The following is a 27,830-nucleotide window of genomic DNA, read 5'->3' as shown; positions in this document are numbered from 1 at the left end:
GGTTTGACCCTAAACAATGCTTTAAAGTCCATATACTGTAACCTGCAAGATGTTTTTTTTAGTTTTATCTATAATAATAGACCGATCAAATGGTATTTTGTGAATTTAGTTTTTCTTGTAAGAACTTTATAATGTTTCGGGAGACTATCATCTACGATGAAAATATCCATCATCTACGTTTATGTGTAACCATTTAAACTTTATTTTGATTTATAAGCGCCAAGGTTTTTTGTTGCTAAAGGCAACTTATTGTAAAGCTTAACCTATTCAAACAATTTTGTGTAGACCGTGTTAATTTTAACTTAGGGAACCTATCAAACCTTTTGTTTTGCCGATGAAACTTAATCAATATTTTAATTAGCTTCCAAGCGGCCAAAATAATTGTTTTCTTCTTAACGTTAGTGGTCGCTAGTGAGCTTTTTTCCGTCAAAGCTTGTCTGGGAGTTTAAACAGCTGATACGAAGAACAGCAGAAACAGAAAAGTTGTCAGTTGTGCGGTCTGAGCTGTGAGTTAGAAATGATGGTAGTGAGGTCGTGGCGCAGTTTCGTAGGTGAGTTTCGCAAGGTTTAAACACTACACTACATACTGTTCCTAAACTATACTTGTAAACGCAGGTTTAAAGTGTGATTTTAGTGGGTTTACTTCTGTTTCTGTGTGGAACAATCTTTTTTGTGGGCGAAGTTCGCTTGTACCTTTGAAAGCTTTCAGTTGCATGAGTAGAATACTGTAGGCAAATATGCCTGTTACAACCTAGTGTTTACACTTAAAGAAATCTGGATATCAGAAGTTAAGGATACTTGACCAAAGCAAGGAAAACACTCAAGTGAAAAACAATGCGGTCGCAAGCAAAGTTGCCCCTGCTTACAATTTGGACTTGTGTATTTTACATAACAAGGACAATGTCAGCTGACGACCCAATTACACCACCCAATGGTAACTTTAATTAGCAATTTTAATTAGGTTCATTTAATTTAAGTAATGTTTGTTAAGTTGTAACATAGGTATGTTTACTGGCATAAACTTGTAGTCATGAAGTGTCCATATAAATTGTTCGTAACAAACAGTTTTGGTGCCATGTAATTTTTCTTTATTGTTGCCCAAACTGCTTTCATCAATTGATTTACACTTTTTATAGGACAAGAAAATTGTTCATGTGATTGGTCACCTTGGATGAATGGAGATAATCCTGCAGAAAACTTCGGGGTTGACATTGAGAGTTATGCAGAATTAAGAAAAAAGGGATATCAGTTTTGTGAAAAGCCTGTGGACATTCAGTGCTACAATGTAGAATATCAAAGACTGGTTCAGCCAGCTGATTTTGGTGTCATTTGTTCTGTGGATACTGGTTTTACATGCAACTTGCTTTGCAACGACTACAAGATACGTGTTGCATGCTGCTACTGCCCTCCAACTCCAATTGGTAAGGATATTTTTTTGCATATTAATTTCTATTTTTTCAGTCTACACAAATCCAGGATAATTCCAAAAACAGGTTGTAAGAAATTGATGATTTAGACAAAATAAAATATCTGTAAGTCCTAACCAATTGCAAGAAACTATAATGTTCAACATTTCCTGTATTTGCTTCCTGAATAACTCTAATATTTTCCTATTGCCGGAATAAAGAAGACAATTAAACCACATTTAACAAGTTGAGCAAATTTTTGCCCCAGGCAAATACTTTGCATTCTGGATCAGATTTTTATGATATTCTAGGGAGTTTGATTATTACTTTTGGACTTGAAAGTGGCCATTAAAAGCTTAAGGAAGGAGCATTTCCAGTATTACTTTGGTACAAGTTTCTTGAAAAGCATTTGCTTTCCGTATTAAAACTTTATCATAATTTGAATATGCTCCAATCAAAAGCATTTAAGTCATGTCAGTATGGTGTTAAATGTTACAACAAAGTATTTATATATTTCCGTAAACACCTTGCAACCTTTGCTTGGCAATGTGAGCTAAAAACTTGCAGGTTTTAATCTCAAAGCGTGGTTGGTAAGAAGCAGTCATAAACTACCAGACGGACACTTGTGCGTTCTATTCCCACATAGTTTTATTGATCAAGTTCCACTTGACTAACTTGGCACCTTTCTGTCGATTAAACACTTGTCGTCACACTTGTTTGCATTTGCGATTACGTCATCTTCCGTCAGTGGGGAATATTTATTCAAGCCCTGAGCACTTCTTTTGGAAATTTACTTCTGTTAGCCAGAGTGCAACCCCTGGTTTTTCATTTTGAAAGCGAAACTCTAGTATAATTTGCGTTAGCGATCCCAGCGATACTTCGCAATAAATTTCGTGCCTTTTTTGTGTTTCGGGATCAGGGAAACTACAGCCGAATCAAATTGTCCTAAACGTTTTTAAGCAACTTTACGTCGTTATAATCTTGCCGTGATGAACCAAAAAAGGAATTTCGCGTTGCAAAAATGTGTCGCAGAAATCCTTTAAAAGTTATCGCATAAACAATCTTGGGCATCGGCCAGATGTCTGTCACCCAACACACATGTATCGACGTCCCGATTCTCAGCTTGAACCAAACGCCAGCATGTGATGGATTAAACCCCTGGAATCAATTCATCTTGTCACCGTCAATTTTCCACTCCAGCGGCGCGTGCGAAATCAGATGCTTGTAAAATGATGTGCGTGTGTTTGGGTCTTGACACATAGATATCGGCGGTTTATCGACAAATCGATAGTAACCGGCGACGACAAGCGTAAAAAAAATGGGCGAGCATATCTGCCTGGCGAAATTTAATTATTTGAAATGTTACGCATTTTCCAATTGATTTGCCGTTGTATAGCCTTCAACAAAAATATGCACAATCTTGAACAGACACACAATCTGAATTCGCAACGCAAAAACGTGTGATTGCGTCAAAACAAGGATGTGTGGGCATCACTGTGTGTGACTCATTTGTTATTGTCGGTCAAGAGTTGAACCCGTTTAACGCTCTTATGTGGTTCGATATTGTTCAAAAGAAGTTGTTTGACATGTTAAGATAACCAACATTTTTGGTGAGTAAAACTGCATGTGAACGTCATGCTGCTGTCACATATGCAACCTTGCTAATATTTCACGAACCATGGAACAAGATGTGGGTATCAGTTCACCGAGAAACGCTTGATACCATGAGCATTTATTTTGTCAACACAAAATACAACCAATCGCATAGGTGATATATCCTACACTGTGGCTCGCAGCAAAAGGCAGTAAAACGCGACTCGCAAGCCGAATTGACGACAATGCCCTTCTTTGTGTTTGAGCTGGCGGCGGTGGGCAAGTGCAACGGTTGTTTGTGCTCTGCACTGGGCTTGTCTTTTCTCACTCAACTGTCCGTAACTCCTGGCACACAATGGCAGGAACGAGTGAATGAATAAATTGACCTTGTATTGAAATACTTCGTATAAACAGAAACTTTTTCAGGTTTTCCCCCACTACATATGGTCTTCATGAACTTTTTTAACAACAATTATATCAGGTTTTCATAACCAAAAGTATTTTATATTGAAAAAGGTAACCAATTGAACGTCTCATATTTTTCTATTGTTACGTCACAAGGCTGAGGAGTTGTTGCGCAATATACGAACTTGAAAAGTCTTTGTTTAGGTAACACTCAAACTCGTGTTTGAAAGGTGTGACGGTTAATCCGGCCGTCCGACCCCCGCAGCTTATCGTTTCTTGGTATTAAATGCGTGGGCTGCGGCGATGATACCTTATCTTATGATTCATAACTTTTTTGAAATCAGTTGCCCGTATTTGTTCCTTTTGCGTAATGGTTGTGTGTTACAATGTCCTCTTTCCATATGTATTATTTGGTTTGGCAATATTTTCAGCAATGACTTTCTGACGGCGGTCATAAGTTTTTTTTCAGTATTGGAAACTAGTGATACTTCTAAATGACTGCATTGACACGCCAGTGTTATCGAATAGACGGTTTGTCGCCAGAACTAACGACCATTAAAACCTCACAATCCGTAGCCATTGTTCGTAATAATCGCATGGGTGTGCATCATCAAAGGCGTTTGTGATGTCTTGTGAAGTAATTTCCAAAATGGCCTCATGGGACAGGGGAATTTACCCATTGTGCCCTTGTGGGATACTTCCAACTGAAGTCATTATCTTGAAATCTGTGACTGAACTATGTTTGTGTAGTGACTGTCCCAAAAATAGCCAACTACAAGATGAATTGCAGTGAAACAATTCATACTAAGATGTTTTAGTTATTTCTTCATTACACAACATGTTTCATTCGTCTCCCTAACAAGTCAGTATGCTGTTCGTGAGATTTTAATGTGCTTGTATGACTGTTATATAAGCAGCGAATTTGACTAGCGAAAAATTTTCCGATGAACCACACTATTTCTTTCGAAACCACGAATTTCGTTCCCAAGCAAAGCTCTTGTCCCGGTCCAGACACGAGGCAGTGGAATAAAAAAAGTTTTGCCAAAAAAACTGCCTTAAAAGTTTTCTCTCGTGATCGTCACGGTCCATTGCACAAGAGTAATTTGAGTTGCCGTTCCGCCTCTTCCCGTTGTTTGTTTCTTTTACCTTCGACTCAATTCTATCCCACTATGACGTCATACAGACAAGGGTGAGGGTCCAGGAGTTTGGTTGGAGACTTTCTGTAACGTTGCTGGCTAGGCCAATTTTGCTTGAAGCTTTCCAAACTTTCGTTGCCAAGTTACCAGTGTGTTTTCGAAATTCGAAAAGTAATTCTTTCCGCTTGTTTTGTCCGCAACCTGACAACGATGTTTAATTTATTCTGATTAAACATGTGATGTTACACTCCATATTCCAGATGCCACGTGTTTATTTTGTTTCATTCCGCTTCCTGTAGGCTTGGTTTGTCCCTAGATAAGCCATTTTTCTCCACGTGCGTTTTCGGGAGAACGTTCTAAGTTTCACATGCGTTTCAGGTTTGCTGAAATTCGTTATTACTGTGAAAAAGGTGGCAAAAGTTGACAATCTATCGTGGGGCGTTGAAACAGGTGGCATTGCACTTAGCAGATATCTGAAAGCCAAGTAAATTACAACTGTTACAATTTAACCTCGTGGATCCAAGGAAACCGTTCACGGCCAGCTTGTATTTTCCAAGTTCCAACCACATTTCGCTTCACATGAAAGGCACGTTTATCGGTGCGTGGCCATGGCGTCGATTTTAATTATCCGCCATCGAATCGAGTGCCTTTGTTTAATGGATCGGTGCTGCCTTTGTTAATCGCCTTAGAAGTGCTGCAAAGTGAACGCGAAAAGCTCGGCAAGTCTGCTACAGCCCCAGGGCGTCATGTTGGCCTTACATCCCGACTTGTGATCGCATTACAGTACAAGCCCGATTAAGTCGCAAACTTTGCCTACTGATTTGAAGGACCCTCAGCAGCGGCTATTATGCCGTTACAATGCCAAGTGGCTGAAACCTATTAGGCGAATGCACCCACGGTAGTTGTATTAATTACCCTGTTGAAATGTCAAAACAATTTGGAAGTCGAGATATGGAAGGATTCGTACGTTTTGCAAATATTTTTCTACCATAACTGTGGTACTGGGCGTTCATTCAATGATTGAACGTCTTTAAGGTTGCAACCAAGTCTATCAAAATACGTTTTCGATACAATACTAATCACGCCCTTGGTTAAACCAATGCTAACAACAAATCTTTGCATTTATTACGCATTATTCAGATTATGATACAGTGCATGGGAGACCATTGATTTAAAGCTAATGCCAATTTCCCAGCATATTTATTTGCATTGCAATATATTTGGCATGCATTGTTAGTTCCCACTTGACAATCAACTCGTCTATTTTATACTTGATAACTTTAGTGTCTTATTTGCATAAACTGTGCCGAAATGTGTGTGTGTTCAAGCCGGTTGTCGCGTTGTGCTGCGGATCGTCTGACGTATTATTTGGTGCTGTACATTGATTACCAACTGTTCAATATGCGATCGATATTTCGACTCGTTGCCAGACTGTTTTCGGCAGAATAATCCTCTTTTCACAACAAAGTCCATTGTTAAATGTTGGTTTTTGTCCTGGTTTCACCAAATTCTTAAATAGATTTTTTTCTAATGAACGTTATTTTGTCCGAAGGTTCTGTGTGTATTTTGGTTTTTTGAAAGGTCCCGTAAACTTCAATCCATTTATACCCATGGGATTATCTGGTGTTTTATTGATGTCTAACCAAGAACTTGTCGTAAAATCAATATCTACACGCTATGTTCCGTCGCAATAGTTTGTTTTTCACCAAGGCTGTCGGTACCTATATTGTAAAATGATTTTGTTACTTGGCTAGCTTTGCCGTTAGGTAATCGTAATGTGTAAACACGAGGTTGTTATTTGTCAAATTCTGTTTTTGTCTTGCAAGTATTTCAATGTCATTTGGGTGGGTTGTGATTAGTGCCTATTTTTTGTTCAGTATGGAAGTAATAATAGAATGTTCGTGTCGGAGACACATATCGTTTAAAAAACGTTTTATGAAATTATGATAACCGACAAATATCACAGATCGTTGCACAAATAACTTGCTTATATAAATTGGATACACATAATACTCGAATGTGTACGCAGTGAACCGTGCTAAACGGGCAAAAAAATTGCTTGAACTTTGGTTTGAACACTGTTTCTGAACCATTTTGTTTTGACGCCAGTTTCTTGGTCGTACGTGTTAACATTGGCATTTTGACGCATTAGTCCCATGGGTATACCAGCACCGGATTCAGCTGTTTTAATGGGGTTGACATTCTTCAAATTAAAAGCTTGTCACAGCAATCAACCATAGCATGACGCTTTAGCGGAACATTTGATGGCTTAGCGGACATTACGGACTTAAGTTATATTTCTTTTACGAAAGGCCATGCAAAAGTACTTTTTTTTAAATTTACATTATGACAATGTTTAAACCATTCGTCTGTTATCTATGGTAACCATTGAAAAACTGTTTTTTTATTCGTGGTAATCGACTTTCAAAACCTCCTACAAGACGTGAGAAAGTGCGCCTTTGCCTTTGTGGTCATATTTTATCAGCTACGCTCGACATAATTTCTACGCCGACAACATCTGGCGTCACACGCTCAAATTGCAGTCTTCGAGATACGCTGATATTATCTTGTTCATCACTATTTGCCGATACGCGTCGCCCGCTGTTCATTACGTCATGCATAGTGAGTAAGCATTCAATCCCCTAACGGGCGTTTCTCCATCCGTAAAGCGGATGGGCAGTTGTCTAAAGGTCACGTGGAATGACCCGGGAACACTATTGGCCAGTTGCTGTGTCTCCAAGCGGGAAAGCACCATCTTAGTTAGATTAGTGTTGCTTTTTCAAACCAAGTTGCCGTTGAGTTTGTCTTCCGTCGAGCAACAAAAAAGATGCTGCTTAAATGCATTGTGAAACTACACATGTTTCTCAACAGGCTAAATATTTAGAAATGTCGTTACACTTTCCTTGCAAAACCGGATCTTGAAAAGGTTTATTATTTTGTTTTATCAAATTTAGTCGCCCACAAAATATTGTCGTCTGGAATCTATAAAGATGACACAGCATGCGTACATGGTAATCTCATTACGTCATAATAAGGTTGCCGTCACTGTCTTGGAATTCCTTCTTCCGCTCAGCGGGATACGTTGGGGTAACATTGACCGGCCGGTCTCTCGCACTGGGTGGGGGGGATGATTCTTGTGTTATAGCTAAGTAGTACAGTTGCATATCTATGTAAATTTTTTGGGAAAGTATATGCACATTTTTGTTTAAAAATAGTATTTTCAAATTTTACTACTTTTGCTTTTTTTACTTTCTTATCTTTCTGACACACAACTCCCAGCGCTCAATTCACAGGGATTGCAGTTCGAGTGAACATGGTGATGTATGTAGATTTCGAGGACCGCATGTCGAGCAGTGTGGGTGGTTACGTCTGTCAATATTCTCAGCTTGTGGTTTTTTCTTACAAGAAGGTTATCTCACTCGAAGAATACTCCTGTCGATATCGGTGATTGAGCACATAACGTTTTGGAGAACTTTTTGTTAATTCCTGTAAGAGTTTAAATGGTGCTGGCCGATTGCAACACTGACAATGGGGCCACAATGGATTGAACTTCTTGCATACTTTTCTTAGATTTATTTTTGCAGTCAATCCTATTGTTGCTTGTAATAACATCAATAAGACATTTGAATTCTTACTCCCTATATTTTGTAACTTTGAGTTCAGATGTCACTCTTGTTTTGCATTCAAGGTTTCTGTTGTTTTTTCAGTTACTTTCAAGTAATTAAATCTATACATGATGGCATATGATCGTAGCCACTTATGCTTTTGGCACCATTCCATTGTCATAAATTCTTCAATAATTGTTGCGCAATCAATGGCCTTTCACACGTAGAATGGCACAATTCACACGTCATAAGTCCGGTGATCGATAAAGTTTATGACGTACTAAATGGATTGGTTTGGACTATACGAGTGGATGTAAACGAAGTGTTAAGTAGCCGCAGACTTTTGTGTGAAACTGACCGTTATTTATTGTCTCTCTCTTGACCCAGTTGGTTCGGCCGGTAAAGGTGTGGTACTGGTCAGCAAAATGTGTACATTTGAGTTCCACCTGGAACAAGATTTAATGACAATTTACATGCTTTACTATATATCTGCTTTTTAAATCTTTGCACAGAATCTTAGAGCTGTACTTAAGTATATGGTGGTTTCTAACATCTTGCTGGCTGTACTGTTAATTTACATCAACATAACAGTATGACATTCATGGTTTCACAGGAAAAATACCTGATTTTCGTGGTATTCCACAAAACAAGTGTTCGAAGCCCGACAAGGGCCCTAACGGTACAGAACCATCACAATCTGGTCGTTTTGTCAGAGCACTTTGCGCTCGCTTCCAAGTATTGAGAAAATCTTAAGTAAACAATCCAGACTTCTATTGTAGGTTACATGTCGCAATTACGCAGCACAAGCACCGCCCGAAGCTTTGCTTTCGCCGTTCTTTGCCCTGTTTTGTCAATATTTGCCAGCCTCGCGCGTAATCCCTTGTTCTTTCAATTTGTCGGAAACCCGCTTTGCAGTGAGTTGAACTGCATAAGCTGGATGGGAAAGTCATGCAGACCTTGCGTTTGTGACAATACTTTCACTTGACTTTCATAAGGGAATCGAGTGAAGAAAAACGGTGTTCTTCTTTTTAAATTTCTGTATCTAGTGCTAGTATTACAATTACCCGCCTCTTGCAAAAAATATTTTAAGTAGTAAATGTGAAGTATTAGCAAATGGCCACCAATATCTATGTATCTTCACTCCTTCCTTTCCAAACTATCAGGTTAATGAATTTCTGTGGATGACCAGCGTATAATGTTACCAAACCGGAAACATCCATTGATAGACCTCATTGTGTGTTTGTAACTAAAGATCACCACTTAAGCATAAGTTTTTTTTCTCAACCTAATTACATAAAAAATTATTGGTTTTAGCAGATTAAATACCAAACAGCTAAAATATAGTATGAGCATTAGCCCCTAAACCAGCAAATAAAGAAAACGGTATTTTACTTTGTTTGTCTTTTTTTAGGTCCAACTTTCCAGATTGAATCAAAAAATGGCCATTGTTTAACTGTTATGGACACTCCAACACTCACATCCTCACCAAGCCTGGCTGTCGTCAGCAGTTGCAATGCACAGGATGACTCCCAGCTCTGGTCGTGGGTCTCATTCCAAATGTTAAAGAACGAAAGAACTCAAAAGTGCATTCAGACCAATGGAACCACTTCCGGTTCTCTCGTCGTTACTGCAGATTGCGATAATTCCGTTATTGCCCAGCGTTGGAGTTACGATAAATTAACTACTTCCCTCTCTGACTCCTACCGGTATTTGGATTCGGATACGGGAAGAATTACTTACTCATCATCTTCCAGCCACTGGATGGCAGTAGTTGATGCTGGGACCACAGATCTAACATCCATGCAGGGTAATGATGATTAAAACAGAATTGTCATGTTATAGACACGAAAATTTAAAAACACATAAGCTGTTGTTGCCAAGAAATGTCTTTGTTTTAAATCACAATGTCTGCCTTTTAGTGTATCAATATTGTGAATTTAATTTTCTGTTTTTTTTAAATCTTAGTTTTTGTGATTTGGTGGTTGGGTTTGTCATTCAGAGATATACAGTATTGTATAATTTTTTTTGAATGTCACTTTGTTGCATACACTTATAATTTTTGTTTATTTTACTGACCTTTTTTAATAAAATATTTATCCTTTTTAGGCTTTCCATGCAAAAATTCCCCTGTAACACCTGATCATGGTTCAGTTTCTTGTACCCTTGAGTCCTACCAAGGTTCTGAATGTTACTTCGGGTGTGAATATGGCTATCGACTCCCACGGAATGGTCACTATCCTGCTGTGTGCATGAGAAACGAAATGTTTAATGCCTCCACAACCACATGTGAACGTACGTGTTGTTTTGAGTTCAACCACACTGTCAAACATACATGGCAATTTTTATCCAGTTGTAAATTTTATGAGGGCATTTTGTAGGACGATTTTTGGAACCAATAACAATGACCCAAAAAATGTTTTGATGTAAATAAAATTCTTTCTACATGTACATTTACAGAAACCATTATTATAAGATTTTTATTGGGATACACAACTTTTTTTTTAGTATTTTGCTTTTCAATTTGATTTTCTGAATTTTAATTTTCTTCTTAAATTTGCACTGACACATACAATGTGCAAAACACCAAACCACAAATTTTTGTGTGTTAGCAACAGTCATGAATAAATTATTTCTTTAGGCATTATATGCATGCCGGTGATGTCAGCACCAGACAATGGAGAGGTGACCTGCTCAAATTTAAACTACCTGGACTCCAGTTGCATATTTAGTTGCAATACTGGCTATGAAATTGAAGGATCGAGCATACAGAGCAGTTGTTCTGACACTGGGGTTTGGGACAAACCAGCTCCGACTTGCAACCGTAAGTAGTAAAAAGTTTCACACATAAAAAATATTAAAAAGTTTTTTGACAAATATTGCAAAAATAATTTAGATTTAAGAAAAATTCCAAAATATGTTACATTACTCCAATCTGTTGCAAGTTTTTTAAATACCAAAGTAAAAACCAGAGCAGTTGACAAAGAAACAGTAAAGTTTTTAAATCCAGCCCGACATGGGCAATTCCAGGCAACCAACTGTTTATTTTTCCAATTCCACCATCATTTGTCATTGATTGCTCAGGCTCTGTAAGTAGCCGTTAGGACATTTTATGTTTATTTAACCCTGGGTCAGTTAGGAGATGTGGACAGATGATTGGACTGACCAAACAACGTTGTCCAGTTACTCGCTCAATTCGTTGTGTGTTTAATCTTAACATGTCTGGAATGTAAAATATTCAAGCACATGAAAGGCATTAAAATTCCCACACAAACTTGTACTATATAAAGTGTGTTTCTCAATACTGTCTTGTCTTTGTCTGCAGAGAGAGTTTGTCCCAGTAAGCTTTTACGGTTTACGTCATGCATTTCAAAGAACATTTTTTGAAACGTTTTGCTGTGAATTCATGTAGAAATAAGAAATATTATAATACCAAGAACCAAAGTTTGCAAAGATTAAAAAAAATTTGGTCAGAAATTTTGCTTCATATTGACTTAAAATAAAAATGATACAAGAAAAACAAAACAGCACTCATATAGAACACATAAAGCTTTGCTCTACAAAACCTGACATGTTGAGTGCTAAAATCAAAACAGGGTGATGCTGTGTGCTCCTATTTCGTGTTTTCGTTAACAAAGCAGGAGTTGCCGTAAATGGAATTTCTGTTATTTTTGTAAGCCGACCCCACAGTCTCTATGTCTGGTGTTGTAAAGGTATATTCTCTCATCAAGAAGTGTGTGTCTAGCGAGGCTCCGTGTTATCACTAAACACATCCCTATCTATGTTCCAACTGGTGTTCTAGTGAAACAAATGCCTGTGCTTTGTTTATGTGTGAGGTAGACATTTTGGTCCCACTTTGTAATTTTCTGCACTTAATTTGAAAAAATTTCTCAGCAAGCTGGTGTCTATAATTGGTTTGTTTTTATGCTAAGATTTAACGCTATTTGCATTATCACCAACACTGCATTGTGTGTATTGATAAGGCCTGTATTTATGTGTCATTCATTCTTCAAACAAGCAAAAAACACTTCAAAACCCCCTTTTCTTGATAAAAGTGCTTCATGAAGTAAATTCACAGTAAATTATTTTCTTTAGGTTCTCCTTGTACTCCTGATGCTGTGGAGATTGGCATCGCTTCCGGAGCAGTCAACTGTTCTGATGGCAGTTTCTATCAGTCAGTTTGCAAGTACACATGCAACAGAGGATACGAGCTTGTGGGTGCTGGGGCTCGACAATGTCTTGCAACAAAACAATGGGATGCTTCTATTCCTGTTTGCCAAAGTACAAAGTTTGCTGAATAAATTTGCTAGTCATAAAAAACTATTTATTTTGTGTACCAGGTAATTTTAGGCCAAACGCAAAGTCAGTGCATGGTGTACACCTCTTGAATCTTTAGTATGAAATTTATGTTGTTACTGAAAGATCATTTGCTGGTTGTGCAGAAAAGACTCATATATTACAGTTACAGCCGACACTAAACTTCATAAGGGATCTAAATGTAAACCATTTTTAAACATAAAAAGTACTTCCTCTCTAGTAATGCACTTTTTTGTCTATGGAACTTTTTTCATTCTATAAATTACAGTACACCCTAATACAGAGCCTGTCCATATTTTGAGTCACTCTGTCAGTGGTTCCAATGCAACAAAGTAACTTTATTTGTATATATTTGTCAGAGATCCAATGTCCAGCTTTAAACTCTCTCAGCCATGGAAGTACAACATGTGCAGATGGGGAATACTTTGGTTCAGTTTGTCGTTATTCTTGCCAATCTGGTTATATTCTCGATGGGAGCAGCTCGACAGTTTGTAATCATGATCGCACATGGAGTGCAGCGCCCCCTACTTGCACACGTGAGTCCATCAACTGTATGCAGGTTTCTTCACTTAACTGGAACAGAAAATACAAAAACAGCAGTGATATTATCTGATCTAATGCGATTTAATTGTCAAGTAACAATTAAGTGGTTGAACTTCAACCTGTACATGTTTAATGAATAAGTGTGTGAATTCTTTAAGATATCAACGCTGAATTTTGTCTGCAAACTATAGTTAATAGCATAAAAGTCTCAAGAGAAAAAAATGACCCATTGTATAATGCCTTATTTTTTTTCCAGGAATATCATGCAGTCAACTCACGCGGCCAACTTATGGTTCAGTTATTTGCTCGGACAATAGTTTTTTTGGCTCGCGTTGCACATACACGTGTAACACTGGATATCAAGTAAAGGGGGAGAAGACACTGACTTGTACTGCAGATGGATGGGATTTCGGCTCCCCGGAATGCACTCGTATGTTTTCTATTCATGTTATTTGTCACAGTATCTGGATTATCAATTTTTTCAGTGTTTTTTAGTCTGTAATAGGTTTGGTTTATTGGACACAATTTATCATTTTTACCCATACTGTTTGGTTTGAATTCAAAAGTAAAATGTTTGGTAAAATTTTTGCAAATTCTCATAGTGAAAGTGTTCAAAATCCTTTTCTCAACAGTAACAAAAATGATTTTTTGGAATAAATATTCGTTCTGAGGTAAATTAAATTTTTTTTAAAATGCACATACCTGTTTTTAGGCATTGAATGTTCAACTTTGCGAGCGCCACTAAAGGGGGATGTTCAGTGCACAGCAGGTTCATTCTACAACTCACAATGCTCATTCACATGCAACACAGGCTACATGGTTAATGGATCACAAACAGTAACATGTGGGGCTGGTGGTTGGAGTGACTCCATTCCTGATTGTGAAAGTAAGATTTGATTAGTATCTAAAAAAACTGCTCGGATGGCTGAGACCTACAACGGTATATATATATATATGCATATATATATATATACCGTTGTATATATGCATATATATATATCAATGTACACAAAACTATTGTGTTTAGTACATTTTTTTCTGATGTGAAATGTTCATGAATATTTTGTAGGCCAAAAGTTGACTCAGTTACACCACCTAGTGATCAGTTTTGCAATGATTTTCAAATTATTTGATGTTGCTGAGAATTGCTTTTGTTACATGTGGTTAACCACCTAAAATTGTGTAAAACCTTCCCGCTACTGTGTAAAAACCTTTTTTCAAAAATACTGAAATCCAATCCAAATAATATATTTATTAAAAACTTTTATCATTCATTAAAACTTCTATCTTCTGATGTATTGAAATTGTATTTTACTTTTTCAGTTGTGACTTGCCCTGTAATCAGAAAACCCCGCAATGGTAAAGTATCTTGTGTGGAGGGTAATCTGTACAAGTCTTACTGCTTCTTCAGCTGCAGACAGGGTTACATAGAAAGGAATCCAGACGACGATACTGTTACACCTGCTTTCTGTACAGCTAATGGTTCTTGGTCAAGGGAACCATTTGATTGCAAAAGTGAGTAGATTTCATTGTCATTTATGTGCATACAATAATATTTACTTCCTGGTATTTGCACATATTTCCCCATTACAGAATACGAATGTGTATTCAATGCAGTATTTTTAGCATTTTTTATTGTATGGTACAACTTGGGTCTGGATTAGATTTTTTGGGGAACAGTTGAGTCGTGGATTGAAATCCTGTTGTTTACAGAGAATAATTGCTTGACCAGCCATTTTTTTCATTTATGCTGTCTTATATTCTCATGAAAGTAGTGATAAACACATATTTGTGAATTTTTTGCAGGAATCCGATGCAGAGAGTTTAAAAACCTCCGTAAAGTACAAGTAGCCTGCACAGATGGGAGCAATTACAACTCAAACTGTTCCTTTAGCTGTCAGGAAGGTTTTAACTTGTACGGAGCAACAGAAACCACCTGTACAGCGAATGGTTGGGATGCACAAGCTCCCAGTTGTGATCGTACGTATTGAGAAATTTGAAATTTCCTTTTTCCTTGTATGATTTTCCAATGTTATAAGTCCTGCTACTTGTAAAGTCAATCATTCATAAATAATAATTTTTGATTATTTGCAATTTCAAAGAATGTTACCATTTTTAATTGAAAATCATTGTGGCCATTAGCAGTATTTCAATGGCATTCATTAAAAAATTTTTGTTCAAAAAAAGTAGCGAGTTAGTTTCGTTTCAAAATTCCTTTTATCTTGTGACAGGTTTGGTTTGTCCTTCCTTGGTTCAACCAGCAAATGGAAACATCAAATGTACCAAGAAAGGAAAACTGACATGCACATATTCGTGTAGTGATGGATTTAAGCTTATCGGGCGAAATAAAACATCGTGTCAGACAGATGAAACTTGGACCTATTCAGAAACTCCTTCATGCCAACGTACAAATTACATGCCATTTTTTATGAGAGTTTTAGTAATTTTTGTAATCCTTTAGTTTTATTATTATCGTGGTTTCACATGCAATTGAATGAACGATACTTCTGATATGTTTATGTCAGTGCAAATGCCAATTAATTTTTCAGAAAGGGTACTATTTTCATGTTAAATATTTTTACGTAAAAATTTTTTTTTTTCTGTTTTCTCACCTTACTTTCAACAAAGAAATAAGAGTAAAAAACATTTTTTATGTGTCAGGCATCAGCTGCTCGAGACCAGTGCAGGCTCCAACTCATGGCAACATGAAATGCACAAATGAAGATAAATATGGGAGCAAGTGCACTTTTTCATGCAGCAATGGCTATTCACTGAATGGTGAAAAGCTACTCACTTGCAATGAAAAGGGAGATTGGGACAACAGTGAGCCAGTATGCAAAAGTATGTAAATGTATCTGACTTTTCCTGTTTTTGCACTTTTGTTCCTCCACCTCAACATACTCCTGTAATATTTAACTGAAACTTTATCCAGAAATCTCTTGCCCATCGTTGGAAAACCTGGGTAACGGCCGAGTGTCATGTACTGATGGTTCATTCTATACTTCAACCTGTTCATTTTCTTGTGGTGTCGGCTACAACTTAATTGGGGCAAAATCAACTGAGTGTTTGCTGGAAGGAAAGTGGAGTACTGTATTACCTTATTGTGAAAGTGAGTGGCCACAGCTCTTATAACCCATGTTCATTGGGATAAAGTAGATTCTTGTACACAAAATAAACAAAACAGTTTTTGATCGGGTCAACTGAATTAAATTTGTTTAAAACACCATAAAAAAGCAACAATGATCCCTTTCAAAAACAATTTCTAGGACTTATACATGTGGATAAAACAATTTTACATTTAGGCTTTAGCAAAATATGCGATTATTTTCTTTACAATCTATGGTATTAAATTTGTTTCATTAATTCTCATTTTTTTGTAAGATTTTTTTTGTGTTTTTCAGGAATAACGTGCAACCCTGACTTCAGCAACCCTAGCAATGGGAAAGTCTCATGCACCGACTTTAGCAATTATGGATCAGTTTGTCAATTTCACTGTCAGGAAGGTTTTAGTTTAAAGGGGGCCTCGAGAACTCAGTGTAATGCTGATGGTTGGTCAAATACCAGGGCTCCATCTTGTAAAAGTAAGAGCATTTGTTTTGATTATGTTTCAACAATCTACAAATATTGCTGTACAGTCGGAATGCATAAATTTTAATCAAAAAACAACAAAAATCAATTTTTTTTTATAGAATAAAACCGCCTTATGGTCCGTAAAATACGGTATGCGATTTATAACAGTTTTATATGTTGCTTGAGTTGAGCCAACACCATCAGTTCAGTGCATTAACAACTCAATGAAAGTCCAAAGTGTCAATGTCCATCGACATAATTTTCATTCAGAAATCACATGCCCTGATGAAGGTGAGATCATCGAGCATGGAACACAAAGTTGTGATCTCGCCAATGAATTTCAGTCCTCGTGTGATTTTACCTGTGATGAAACTTATGAGATAGTGGGTGTGCACAGTCGTTCCTGTGGAACAAATGGAAAATGGACATCCAAAAAACCAACATGCAAAAGTAAGTTTGACAATATATATAATACCATCTTATGTTAGTGTTTGGTCATATTTTGTTTCTTTGGTATTTAAACATATATGCCTTTTTTGATTGCTGTTTCTGTATTAGTATGTACCACTTTATTATGCATAGCATTTGTTTTTTGTAAAATACGTCACATGTAAAAGTAGTAGTGCAGCATTCAATGAAGTTTTTCTGATGTGCATTGTGTTGCTATACATTGGTAAAATTAAGCAGCATACAACTGGAAAATAAAACACAATAACATAATCTTATGTATTTTTGCAGAAATCCAATGTCAAACCCTGCCACCACTCAAGCATGGTGAAATAGTTTGTTCGGGCAGGAACAACTCAACTCCGTATGTTGACGAGCAATGCGCGTTCCTCTGCAACTCTGGGTACGAAAGATCTGGACCGAGCCACGTAGTGTGTACAGCCAGCAAGTCTTGGTCTCCCGAAACACCACCTGTGTGCAGTAAGTTGATCGGAATAGAACAATAATATACATGGTTTACCTGGTTTATATCTGCTTGTGTATCTTGTTTATATGCATGTGTTGCGTATACGTAACATGGACAATGGACATTTACGCATATCATGAACGTTGATCACAAATAGCCAAATTACGTCATTATTGTTCGGGATCTCTCAAATTCGACTTGAACTGCAGTGAATAGGGATCAGCATGTAAATCAGAGTCTTCATATTTTTTCAGTTAGCAACATTTATAATTATTTTAGTTGATTCCTGCAGTTCTGTTTTCCATTTTTCAATGTGCAAGTCCTAAACCCAGAAATGAATTCCCAAAAATGTTTCTTTCATGTAAATCTGTTCAGAAAAGTTTCGTGGAATCGGTTGTAGTGTTTTGGTGTGAATGCAAAACTTAACTAGTTTTTCAGTGATGATCTCCGATGTAGGTTGTTTTGTAATTAAATAGTTTTAGGAACACTAGTAACAAATTCTCATAATTCTGAGAATAAAGAAACTGGCCAATACTATTGAAAACATTGACATGTTTTATTTATTCAAAATGTTTCGGCAAGAACTTATGCCTTTATCAGTTGAAAATGACGTGGTTGATCTAGCTTCAGGATTGTATAAAACTGACCTGACTGACGCCACAAATTGTAGATAAGGGCTCATGTGGGTGGAGACGCCATGTATCAGTGATATTATAAATAGTTTTAAAACAAGAAATACAAGCACCTTCCAGAATATGTTTAACTTGGATTGTTAGGGACGTAATTCATTACTTTCAATAGACCTTAATCAGATTACCTTCCTTCGCCAGCCATTGGCTTATGACAGCTAAGCTTTGTATCTGGTTGTCATTGTTTACCAGTGAATAGGCTTGTTGGGGCCTCAACACCGAGGTAGAGTAGATGTATGACTGAAAAAAGGAAAAAATCTTCAGAGTTTCTTCAGAGGTAAAGAGGAACAATTTGACAAATCTTGTTAAGTTATGGATGTTATTATTTAAAGTTGCAGTTTCAGTTACTTAGAACTTCTGAACATCAAGTTGTTACTTGCTTGTAAGTAGTGGTCATGATAAATCTTGGTAGTTATGTCTGTGTCAATTTCTTAAGGCTATCGGAATGTATTGGCAGTTAATAAAGCGGCATAAATGTGATGTTGGTTCAAGTAGTTTGTTAAATGTCACTTGTGTTTGGCAACATAAGGCAACGGAGATTCCGCTGATGGTGGAAAGTCAACAAGACAATGTTTTATATCCAGCCTGGTCAACTGGTTCAGACAGCAGTAAAAACGAGATTTCAACAGTTTTGAGATTTAGTTTTCAAGGAATGTCATCGGTAGCTGCCCAATCAAGTTTTGGTGGCATTTATTTCCACTGGGGTGTGAGGATTTTTTGATATTTAGTAATTATTTTTAAAATGTAAATTTTATGCAATGGGTAAAGGTTTTATTCTTTCCACTTTTCATATAGGAATAAGTTTTAGCTGTTACAATTTACCTTCAACTGGGCCTTGTTCATGTATTATCTCAGGGAGAAACAGGTTGTAAAGTGTTAATATTTATCTTGTGGTTTCTCCTGTAACTGTTTAATTTGAAACAAGTCATTCAACATGTCTGGAGAGCATCAGAACTTTACTGAGTGTAAGTAGTCTGAAATCATTTATTACTGTGGACATTATTAGCTTGCTGCAAGGTTACTATGGATTTTCTTGTTTTCTTGGCGTAAATGTGTAACAAGTAATGAATCATACAATTTATCCATCTCAGACCAGATCTAGACAGTTAAACCTCAACATGCTTTGGAGAAATGGATTAGTAAGTCCTACATTATCCTCTTTGTCCGTAATACTATGGACCTTAACCCGAAATGTCTTAAATGTGTTTCCCTGGACTCAAATCTTTCACCATCCTATATACAGGAACAATAATCATTTCTCCATTTTCATACCCATTACCGTGGAAACCACAAGATGCACTTGAGATGTTAATTATTAATGAGACAGGAAAGACTTTGCTGATGTGAGTTTTCCAAACACAGGAAGCTCAGTTGGCTGTGGACAATTCATATTTTATGGCATATTAGAGTAAACCGTGCCCATGTTTATGGCAGTAAGTAATGAGTAATGGGTGAGAGAAAATGTTTTATTGGAAAGAGAAAGGAACCGTGTAAACAAATGTAAAGGTTTTCCCAACAAATCCGATGATTTCATTTTATACCATAGCTTAGTCTGTATGGCAAGTTCAGTGGCTGCTGCTAATTAAAAAGTATTTAAAATATGATACCATGAATGGTTGAGTTGTGCAAGTTTAGCTTGTTTTTCAGGATGTTAAATGTATGTTTAGACCAGTTTCATTTTGGTCCCTTTTTTTAGACCCCAAAGCCCTTTTGGCAGCTTTTAGTATTTTAAGGTTTAACTTATGCTGTTTGAAAACTTGACGAGACCTTTAAATGAGCAGAGTTTTCAAACCCTTTTGACAGCTTTTAGTATTTTAATGTGTGAATAAGTCATTAGATTTGCCCAAGGTTACTTAAACATTCAGTTGTGGCAGAAAAAGTATGGGAAACGTGTTTTTTTTTTAGTCAAAGCAACACTATTAAGTCAAGTTAAAGTTTTGTTTATTCTTTTAGAAATCAGAATTAGCTGGGATTGCTTTTTTAACCACAATTATTACACATGCTATTTTCATGGCCACTTTGTGGTTGACTGTTAGTATATAACTTATCAAAAAATGATTGACATCTCAGGGCCAATCTTTTCAACTGCTTTGAACTCGATTACAAGCGGATTGTCGTAACGACAGACACGTCTTAACCAGTTGAAATGTCGTAATTTGACACTTGACGAAAAACCACTTAAGAGGGAGAAAAAGGAAAAGTGCTTGACGTTGAGGGGAAGCAGTGTGTTAGAATCAAACGTAATTGTCAGTTCCCGATCATTTGTCAGACCAGGTGTGACCAAATAACTTCCAGGCAAATCACATTGAATGTGTTTTGGTTCAGCTTGTAGTTTTGTTTGCTGGAGTGGTCAATTGTGAATTGGAAGTGACTGTGCTGGGATGTTTTGGGGGTTTTTATATGTTTTTCTTTGTCATTTATTTTATTTGATTGTTAGAGTCTTGTATTCATAAAAGTTTAATTTGGTCTGAGAAATTGAAACCAGTTATGTTTTGCGGTTTGTTGTTGCTAACTGTGGATACAAGGTAAGTTCCAATACAAGTTTGTGAAAAGCAAATAACATTCATAGGTTTGTCAAAAAGTACACTGTGTATAGGTAATACTTTCTGTTATCATAGAGGCCGTTCACCGCTATTGCAATTATGTCACAATTTTTTAAAAAGACTACATAACGCTGTCAATTCAAACTGTTTTAGGCATGTTCTATAGCATAATTATATGTTTTTCATGTACATTATACACACTCAATATTGCTGGGCAGAAAAATCCATACATGGTGCATTTTTATTGTTCTTCTGTCAGCTTAAGATTTTTCATTGTTTGCCCTTTTTTTAAAACTGCACAAGTTTGTTTTTACAAAAAATTTTAGTTTTTTAAATTACACTTTTTTTAAAATATATACCTTTTCTTTGTACAGATTTTATTGTTACGACTAAACCCACCACCATGACCACTAAATCCACCACAACTTCAAAGCAAAAGACAACCACAACCACAACTCAGAGAACTGCATCAACTACCGTTCCAACTACTTCTGTTACGTCAACAACAACAAAACCTCCAACAACGATAAGACCACCTACAAACGTTGTTCAAAACACAACTGGGACAAAAACAACAAAAGAAACAAAGCCGCCTGGTAAATACTGTTACATTTGGTTATACGAAGGTGTATTGCATGGACCCACACAGGCCACATTTTAACCCCTGTCAGTTTAAAGATGCAGTTTTACGTATCCTTATTCTGTAAAAATTTGTAAAAGGTATTTATTTGATAAAACAGGATAAGGCTGGTTTTGCTGTTTAATATTTTCATTGTTTTGTGGTTAAATTTTGTCTCATAATATCAGTTGCATTTAACAACATTTTTTTCTTTTTAGCTCCTCGAAACCCGACAGACCCAAGCACAACTATGTCAACGACACCCCCAGAGGTCGACCCTAGTGCTGATCCATCTGCTGCAGGATTCCCCACCATTCCAGTTGTCATCGGTTTAGTTGGAGTTTTGGTTCTCATCATAGTCACAATTATTGTTTGCGTTATTTGGAAGAAACGCAGCAAAAAACCCACAAGTTACCGGAAAAACTTTTCACCCATTCATGAGTAGGTTGACATAGAAATGTTGAATTTTTTCATCGATTTGATCGAGTATTCCATGTTTTGACCTGGTTCACTTTGGGTCGAAGCTCTTATTACCAAATATAGATTAACTGGTAGAGACTGAATAAGTCAGACCCATTATATCTGTGCAATGTAAACAGCTAATTGTGATGTCATAGTTCCAAGTGTTTTCACTGTCATTCTTGGTGGTCGTTGTGGAAACAGTAAGAGGGTCTTTGTTGATTTGGTGCCGGCGATAAAAAACCTTTGTTAACACTTTCATTATAAAATATGTAATTTTTATGTTGGCTGCTTTTCATGTATTTGCTCAGTATTGTATGATTAAATTGATGTTTTAAAGGCTTTAATTAGATTTCAGGCATTTACTCTTTCACACATTTTGATTATTGTTCTTATGTTTGGCTCAGTGGATATTCACACAATCAGCAAATTTGTAACAATATATTATCTTCTTATCTGAAATGTGTGTGGCCTACAAAGCAACACAATGGTTTTAAATTCCCCCATATTAATTTGTTGTGTGGCTCATACTTATATCTGTTTCTTTTTAGTAACAGATACGATGAGAGTGAGTTGAAGAAACTGGTTCCGAACGGGAGCACACGTAGCAAGTTTGCCCCGCTTCCACTCGACCGACTCGAGTCTGAGTTTAATAGAAGACATGCCGATGACGATAAGTTGTTCCGGGAAGAGTTTTCTGTAAGTGTTTTTGAAAGAAAAAAATGTTTTTTTGTTCTGACGATGTTTCACAGTTTAAGAACATAACTCATGGCTTTGTAAATTTTTCAGACAAACAATAGAGCCTTCATAGCTGATGTCAAATTCATTTGCAAATGTTTCGATCGTAGCTACAATCACTGTTAATGAACTTTCACATCAGCTACATGGACTTTATTGTTTATCCTAAAGTTTTGCAATTGTTGTTAAAGTTTGTAATCTAAATTGTTTTTAAATTTTTGGAGTTATATTTTTTGTTCTATTAGCTTTTATTGAGGGGTCAATTAGTGAAAAATAATATTTCAATTGAAAAAATTTCTGTTTTGCAGAGTTTACCTGATGGGCATGGCACCAGAGAAGCTGGCGGAAAAATTCAAAACAAAGACAAAAATCGCTACACCAACATTTTGCCATGTGAGTGTTCAAGTTGCTATTGGTAACCTCATACACTCAATTTTACATTTATCAGAGAAACAAAGATTTTAACTGATTTGATTGAAAGAAATCTTGTATTGGTTGAGTTTTGCTTCATATTTTCCTAAATATTCTTGTTGTTTTGTTAGATGACCATTCAAGAGTGATTTTGCCCAAGTCTGGACCAAATGACAGTGACTACATCAATGCGTCATTTGTCGATGTAAGGAAATATATTTTCTTTTGCAGTCGTGCGGTGGTGTTTGAAATATTTTGAAAATTTTTTACCCATTCTTTTGTCAAATATTATTGCTATTGGTTATTATCGGAAATTGTTACAAATGTGTTTGTGCATTAGAAATAACATAATGGTGGTAAAACTTAGGTCAACAACCTATCTTGATATTAACAGGGATACAAGCACAAAGGGAAGTTTATCGCAGCCCAGGGCCCAAAGGAAGGCACCATCAACGATTTTTGGAGGATGGTTTGGGACCAGAATGTTACAACCATTATAATGGTGACAAACTTGGAAGAGGGAAAAGAGGTTTGTGATGTCATAGTGCAATTTTTTGGAACAACAGTAGTTTTTTAATCAAAATATACATTAATTGTGATTTGCTATGGGTTTTTCTCAGTAATGACAATATCTTTTTGATTGAAAGTCTTCAAAATCTTCGTTTTAATTGAAACTGTGTTACTTTTTTCTTTGAAGCAGATTAAATGTGCTCAATACTGGCCGGCCATGGGAAAGTCGGTGTATGGTGATTTGAGTGTCGTGTTTCAAGGTGAAAACAGACTCGTCGATTACACGATCAGAAAATTTACCATTCAACAGGTGGGTGGCAAATAACAAACAGATTTGTGTAGATTGCTTTTTATATACTTGTTTTTGTTTAGATGCGGGGCGATGCAACTTTAAGCATGCGACGAAACCTCATGCATTATCACTTCACAAGTTGGCCCGATTTTGGCGTCCCAAAATCACCATCGGGCATGCTTAAGTTCATGAGAAAGATCAAGCACAGCAGCCCAACTGGATATGGAGCCATTGTCGTCCACTGCAGGTATACACAAATTTTGTGCTTGATTTGTTAAAGCAGGTAAAAAAACACCACTTGTGCCAGTGGTTCTTAAACCTTTTTAGTTTTTCGCAATTTTCGGTCTTAGAAGGTTGTCTCAACTTGTTAATTACCTGTTTTCCAAAAACCAATTTTTGTGTTTATTCTAGTTATGGAAACACAATATGATGCACCAGGGTATCATGGTGCACTGTTTGATAACCACAGGCCAATTTATCATAGCCATAGCAAGTAGTCAACACATTTAGAGATATTGAAGAAAAAAAATTATGTGTGCAGTGCTGGAGTGGGGAGGACGGGAACATTTATTTGTATCGATGCGATGGTGGACATGATGTTGAGGGAAAGTAAGATCGACGTTCACGGTTTTGTCTCACAAATGAGAAGCCAGAGACCAGAGATGGTTCAAACTGAGGTAAGTTGTCAAAATCTAGCAGGTTGTAAAATGATGTACAGATTTGTGGCAATGTACCTCTTTATCTTATTTGATAGTTATTGTTTAAACTATGTATATTAAGTAATAAAAGCAGGTAAAATTGCATTGATGATTTGTCTGTACAGAGAAACATTCCATTTCAGGTTGCATAAGTTTTTGTGTTAAAATTATTTGCATTAAAATAAATCATTTATCTTGATTTAATTGAAGTAGTTCATTTTAACTGAGATATAGTTGACATGCCTTAGGCGTTATGAGAAAAAACAAAACAGTGAATAAAAAAAGGTGAATTTTACGTTCAGCAACAATATATCTTCATATACAATGCCTTGCTTGAACACCACTTGTACGGAGACACAGAGGTAGAGGCCACCGAGGTCAACGCACATATCGATGAACTCAATCAAAGACTTCCTGGAAATGTAACTGGAATGGAACATGAGTTTAGGGTATGTTGTCATTTCCCTGCTTTCTATTGGCAGTTTTTATAGTTTGAACCATGGATTTGCCTGGTTAAGGATGACGTATTTTTACTAACATATTTCTGTTGTTGTTGCAAAACAAACTATTGCCCTTTTCAGAAACTTACAACCATCAGAATCCAAAAAGAGCAAATGAGAGCAGGGAACCACCCGGCAAATATGAGGAAAAACAGAGTTGTTCTCATTCTACCATGTATGTTCTTCTTTCATTATTACCTAATAGGACAGCCATTAAATGATACTTTGCTGTTGTTTTTTGCAGATGATTGGAATAGAGTAATTCTCCCAATTCGAAATGGAATGGAGAACACAGACTACATCAATGCATCATATATAGATGTATGTATTTTATCATATTTATGTAAAAATACCAATGACTTTTATTAACCTGGTGAAGTAACACTTAAAAGTTTTGTTCAAGATGTTTTAACTTTAATTTTTAATTTTCATAACGTTTGTTGTTTGTAATGTAGGGATACAGGCAGAAAGATGCGTACATCGCTACCCAAGGCCCTCTTCCACATACTGTCGAAGATTTCTGGAGGATGGTTTGGGACTCAAAATCTGCTTCTATTGTAATGCTTACTGAGCTTGTGGAAAGAGGACAGGTTGGTTTTTGTAATAGTTTAAGTTAATTCTGGTCTTATTACTAGCAGAAAATGAAAGCTGGTTCAGAAAATTACGAATTTGGTGTAAAACATTTAACTACGAAAAGTTTAAAAATAATTTATTTGAAATACGTAAATCGGGGAAAAATTAATATATTTGAAAAATTATTCTAAAAAAATCCATATTTACAACATCTTTGTGTCTTTCAGGCCAAATGTGAGCAGTATTGGCCAATGGATAGTGCGATGGTGTATGGTGAATTAACTGTAGATAATGTGGGTAATAATGAAACTGAACATTATTCCACGAGAGATTTCGTCATTACTAGTGCCAACAATGCAGACAGGAAACAGTCTGTTAGACAGGTATGCAAAATTGATGTGTTTTATTGCAAAGTTTATATGCAAGGGTTTGCATAAGGTATATTTGTAAATGTTTTGAGAAGTATTTGCATATTTAGTGAAATGGTTTTACATATTTAGTATAATGGAGAAAAAGCCATACAATTTGAATACTTGATATGTAAGCCAATCTGTTCAGGAGGGCTAATAGTTCTCAGAAAACTGCTGTATATGCTTTGTTGCTTGTAACGATTTATCCCAGACGACATGCAAATTTCAAAACCTACCATAAAAATTTTTAATTTTCAGTTTCATTATCACGGTTGGCCTGAAACTGGCCCTCCAGTGTCTGGTTACAGTATGATCGACCTTGTCGAACAAGTTCAAAAACAGCAACAGTCATCAGGAAATCATCCCATTGTGATCCACTGCAGGTAACAATATGAAGAACTCACACCATTCACAACATAAATTTATTCTTTGAACTAACACACCTTGATTTACAGCTGTGTTTCATTGCAAAATTTAACAGTTACATGATTTGGTGCAGAAATGCAAAATATGTCTGACACATATGGACCGAAGTGTGTTTCATTTTTAAAGAGCTTGTTTTTGTCGTTCAGTGCTGGTGCTGGTAGAACAGGAGCTTTCTGCGCGCTCTCCACTGCCCTTGAGCAGGTCAAAGCAGAAGGAATCCTCGACATGTTTCAGATTGTAAAATGTTTAAGAATGCAACGACCTCACATGGTTCAAAACTTGGTAAGTTTTTGTGTCCTGATTTTTTTCAGCTAATGTTTTTTATACACAATTTAGGCAAAAGGGTATTGTGCACATTAAACTGAAACATGTTTTTTGAGAAAAAATTCACACATTACTTTCTATATCATGTGGTCACAGGTCAGGCAAAAATAGAAATACACACCTTGTGAAAAAAAATGTTGTTGTTAACAGGAGCAATATGAGTTTTGTTACCGAGCGGTGCAAGAATATATCGACTCTATGAGCGAATACTACAACTTTAAATAACGCCGCCCCCGAGTGTTGAAAATGTGTTGGGATTTCAATATTTGAGTCATCCTCCCACTGAACCAAGGAATATATCAAATGCTGCAGGCCCAGAGATTGTTTGTTGGGTGGTTGTTTTCTATACAGTTGTAAGCTAACACCTTTTGAACTATCTGTAAATGGTTTTAACTGCTTGCATTTAAATGTGAACCTGCTTTTTCGTTGATAGTTGCAATCATGTGTGAATAGAACGCCCTATTTTTAAACTCTCAAGTTTTTGATATGATTTTTTTTTCAATATTAGGTCACCAATAAAATAATCTCAATGCTGTTTAATATAATTATGTTTTGTAACATCCACCATCAATACTGCTGGAGTTGTTCGTTCTTACTGCCATCTCATGGCAGAAACAATTTCTTTACCTGCTTTTCATGCATACAATCAAAGGTCAAAAAAATCCATATTTTAACACAAATAGATTGTGAGTGTAAAAAGTCAATCTGACCTTGTGCTAAAGGATTTGCAACAGTTCTAACTCAATTGTTGTATGTGGACCATTGTTGAGTTAATATCATCTAGACAACAGGAGAACTTTGTGTTTTTATGAATATTTGCATAGAAATTGTTGCAAACATTCGAATATATTGCTCCACCTGGTGTTTAACAACTCACATCTGTTGTACTTCCAATTTTATGCTCACTTGTGTCGTTGTGCGTGATGTTTCGCATTCGATGAGCACTTTTCTATTTGTTGTCTTTTTGCTTCTTTATTTTCATTTTTTTCATTTACTAAAACAATTGTAATACACCCACAATACAAAATTGTACGAGTAGTTATTAGCAGAACAACCTGTATTGCAGCATTTATTACAAAGTTTTTTATACTGCAGTTTAACAATTTAAGCCAACATGTCATTTTAAAGCAAAAGGCTTTAGCAGTTTTTCTCA

The 27,830-nt window shown here is 36.4% G+C and overlaps 1 protein-coding gene across 2 annotated transcripts; it reads left to right on the top strand.

The window, feature by feature from the left end:
• Positions 1–619: 619 nt before the first annotated feature.
• LOC145908460 (uncharacterized) lies at positions 620–27,704 on the top strand. 2 transcript variants are annotated; one of them, XM_082995756.1, is made up of 34 exons: positions 620–934; positions 1,137–1,421; positions 9,557–9,952; positions 10,252–10,437; positions 10,784–10,966; positions 12,238–12,423; positions 12,819–12,995; positions 13,259–13,432; positions 13,715–13,888; positions 14,326–14,517; positions 14,809–14,982; positions 15,234–15,407; positions 15,664–15,843; positions 15,935–16,111; positions 16,404–16,583; positions 16,843–17,022; positions 17,311–17,499; positions 21,092–21,313; positions 21,555–21,777; positions 22,347–22,494; positions 22,842–22,926; positions 23,076–23,149; positions 23,339–23,473; positions 23,645–23,764; positions 23,827–23,993; positions 24,288–24,423; positions 24,747–24,893; positions 25,026–25,119; positions 25,189–25,265; positions 25,400–25,534; positions 25,745–25,900; positions 26,186–26,310; positions 26,500–26,635; positions 26,828–27,704. In XM_082995756.1, the coding sequence occupies exons 1-34, from the start codon at positions 835–837 to the stop codon at positions 26,900–26,902; spliced, it is 5,562 nt and encodes a 1,853-aa protein (XP_082851882.1). In that variant the 5' UTR covers positions 620–834; the 3' UTR covers positions 26,903–27,704. The 2 variants fall into 2 exon arrangements, with proteins under 2 accessions (XP_082851882.1, XP_082851874.1); XM_082995748.1 differs by having other exon boundaries at positions 23,642–23,764.
• The last annotated feature ends 126 nt before the right edge of the window (positions 27,705–27,830 follow it).

The sequence above is a fragment of the Ascidia mentula genome, chromosome 1, assembly GCF_947561715.1.
Source record: "Ascidia mentula chromosome 1, kaAscMent1.1, whole genome shotgun sequence".
NCBI classification, from domain to species: Eukaryota; Metazoa; Chordata; class Ascidiacea; order Phlebobranchia; family Ascidiidae; genus Ascidia; species Ascidia mentula.
This window is presented reverse-complemented; position numbering and strand designations above follow the sequence as displayed.

Coding starts and splice junctions, on each gene's coding strand:
- LOC145908460 (XM_082995748.1), top strand. CDS start 835: ATGCGGTCGCAAGCAAAGTTGCCCCTGCTTACAATTTGGACTTGTGTA. Junction 10,967..12,237: donor ACCAGCTCCGACTTGCAACC/GTAAGTAGTAAA, acceptor TATTTTCTTTAG/GTTCTCCTTGTACTCCTGAT. Junction 16,584..16,842: donor CAGGGCTCCATCTTGTAAAA/GTAAGAGCATTT, acceptor ATTTTCATTCAG/AAATCACATGCCCTGATGAA.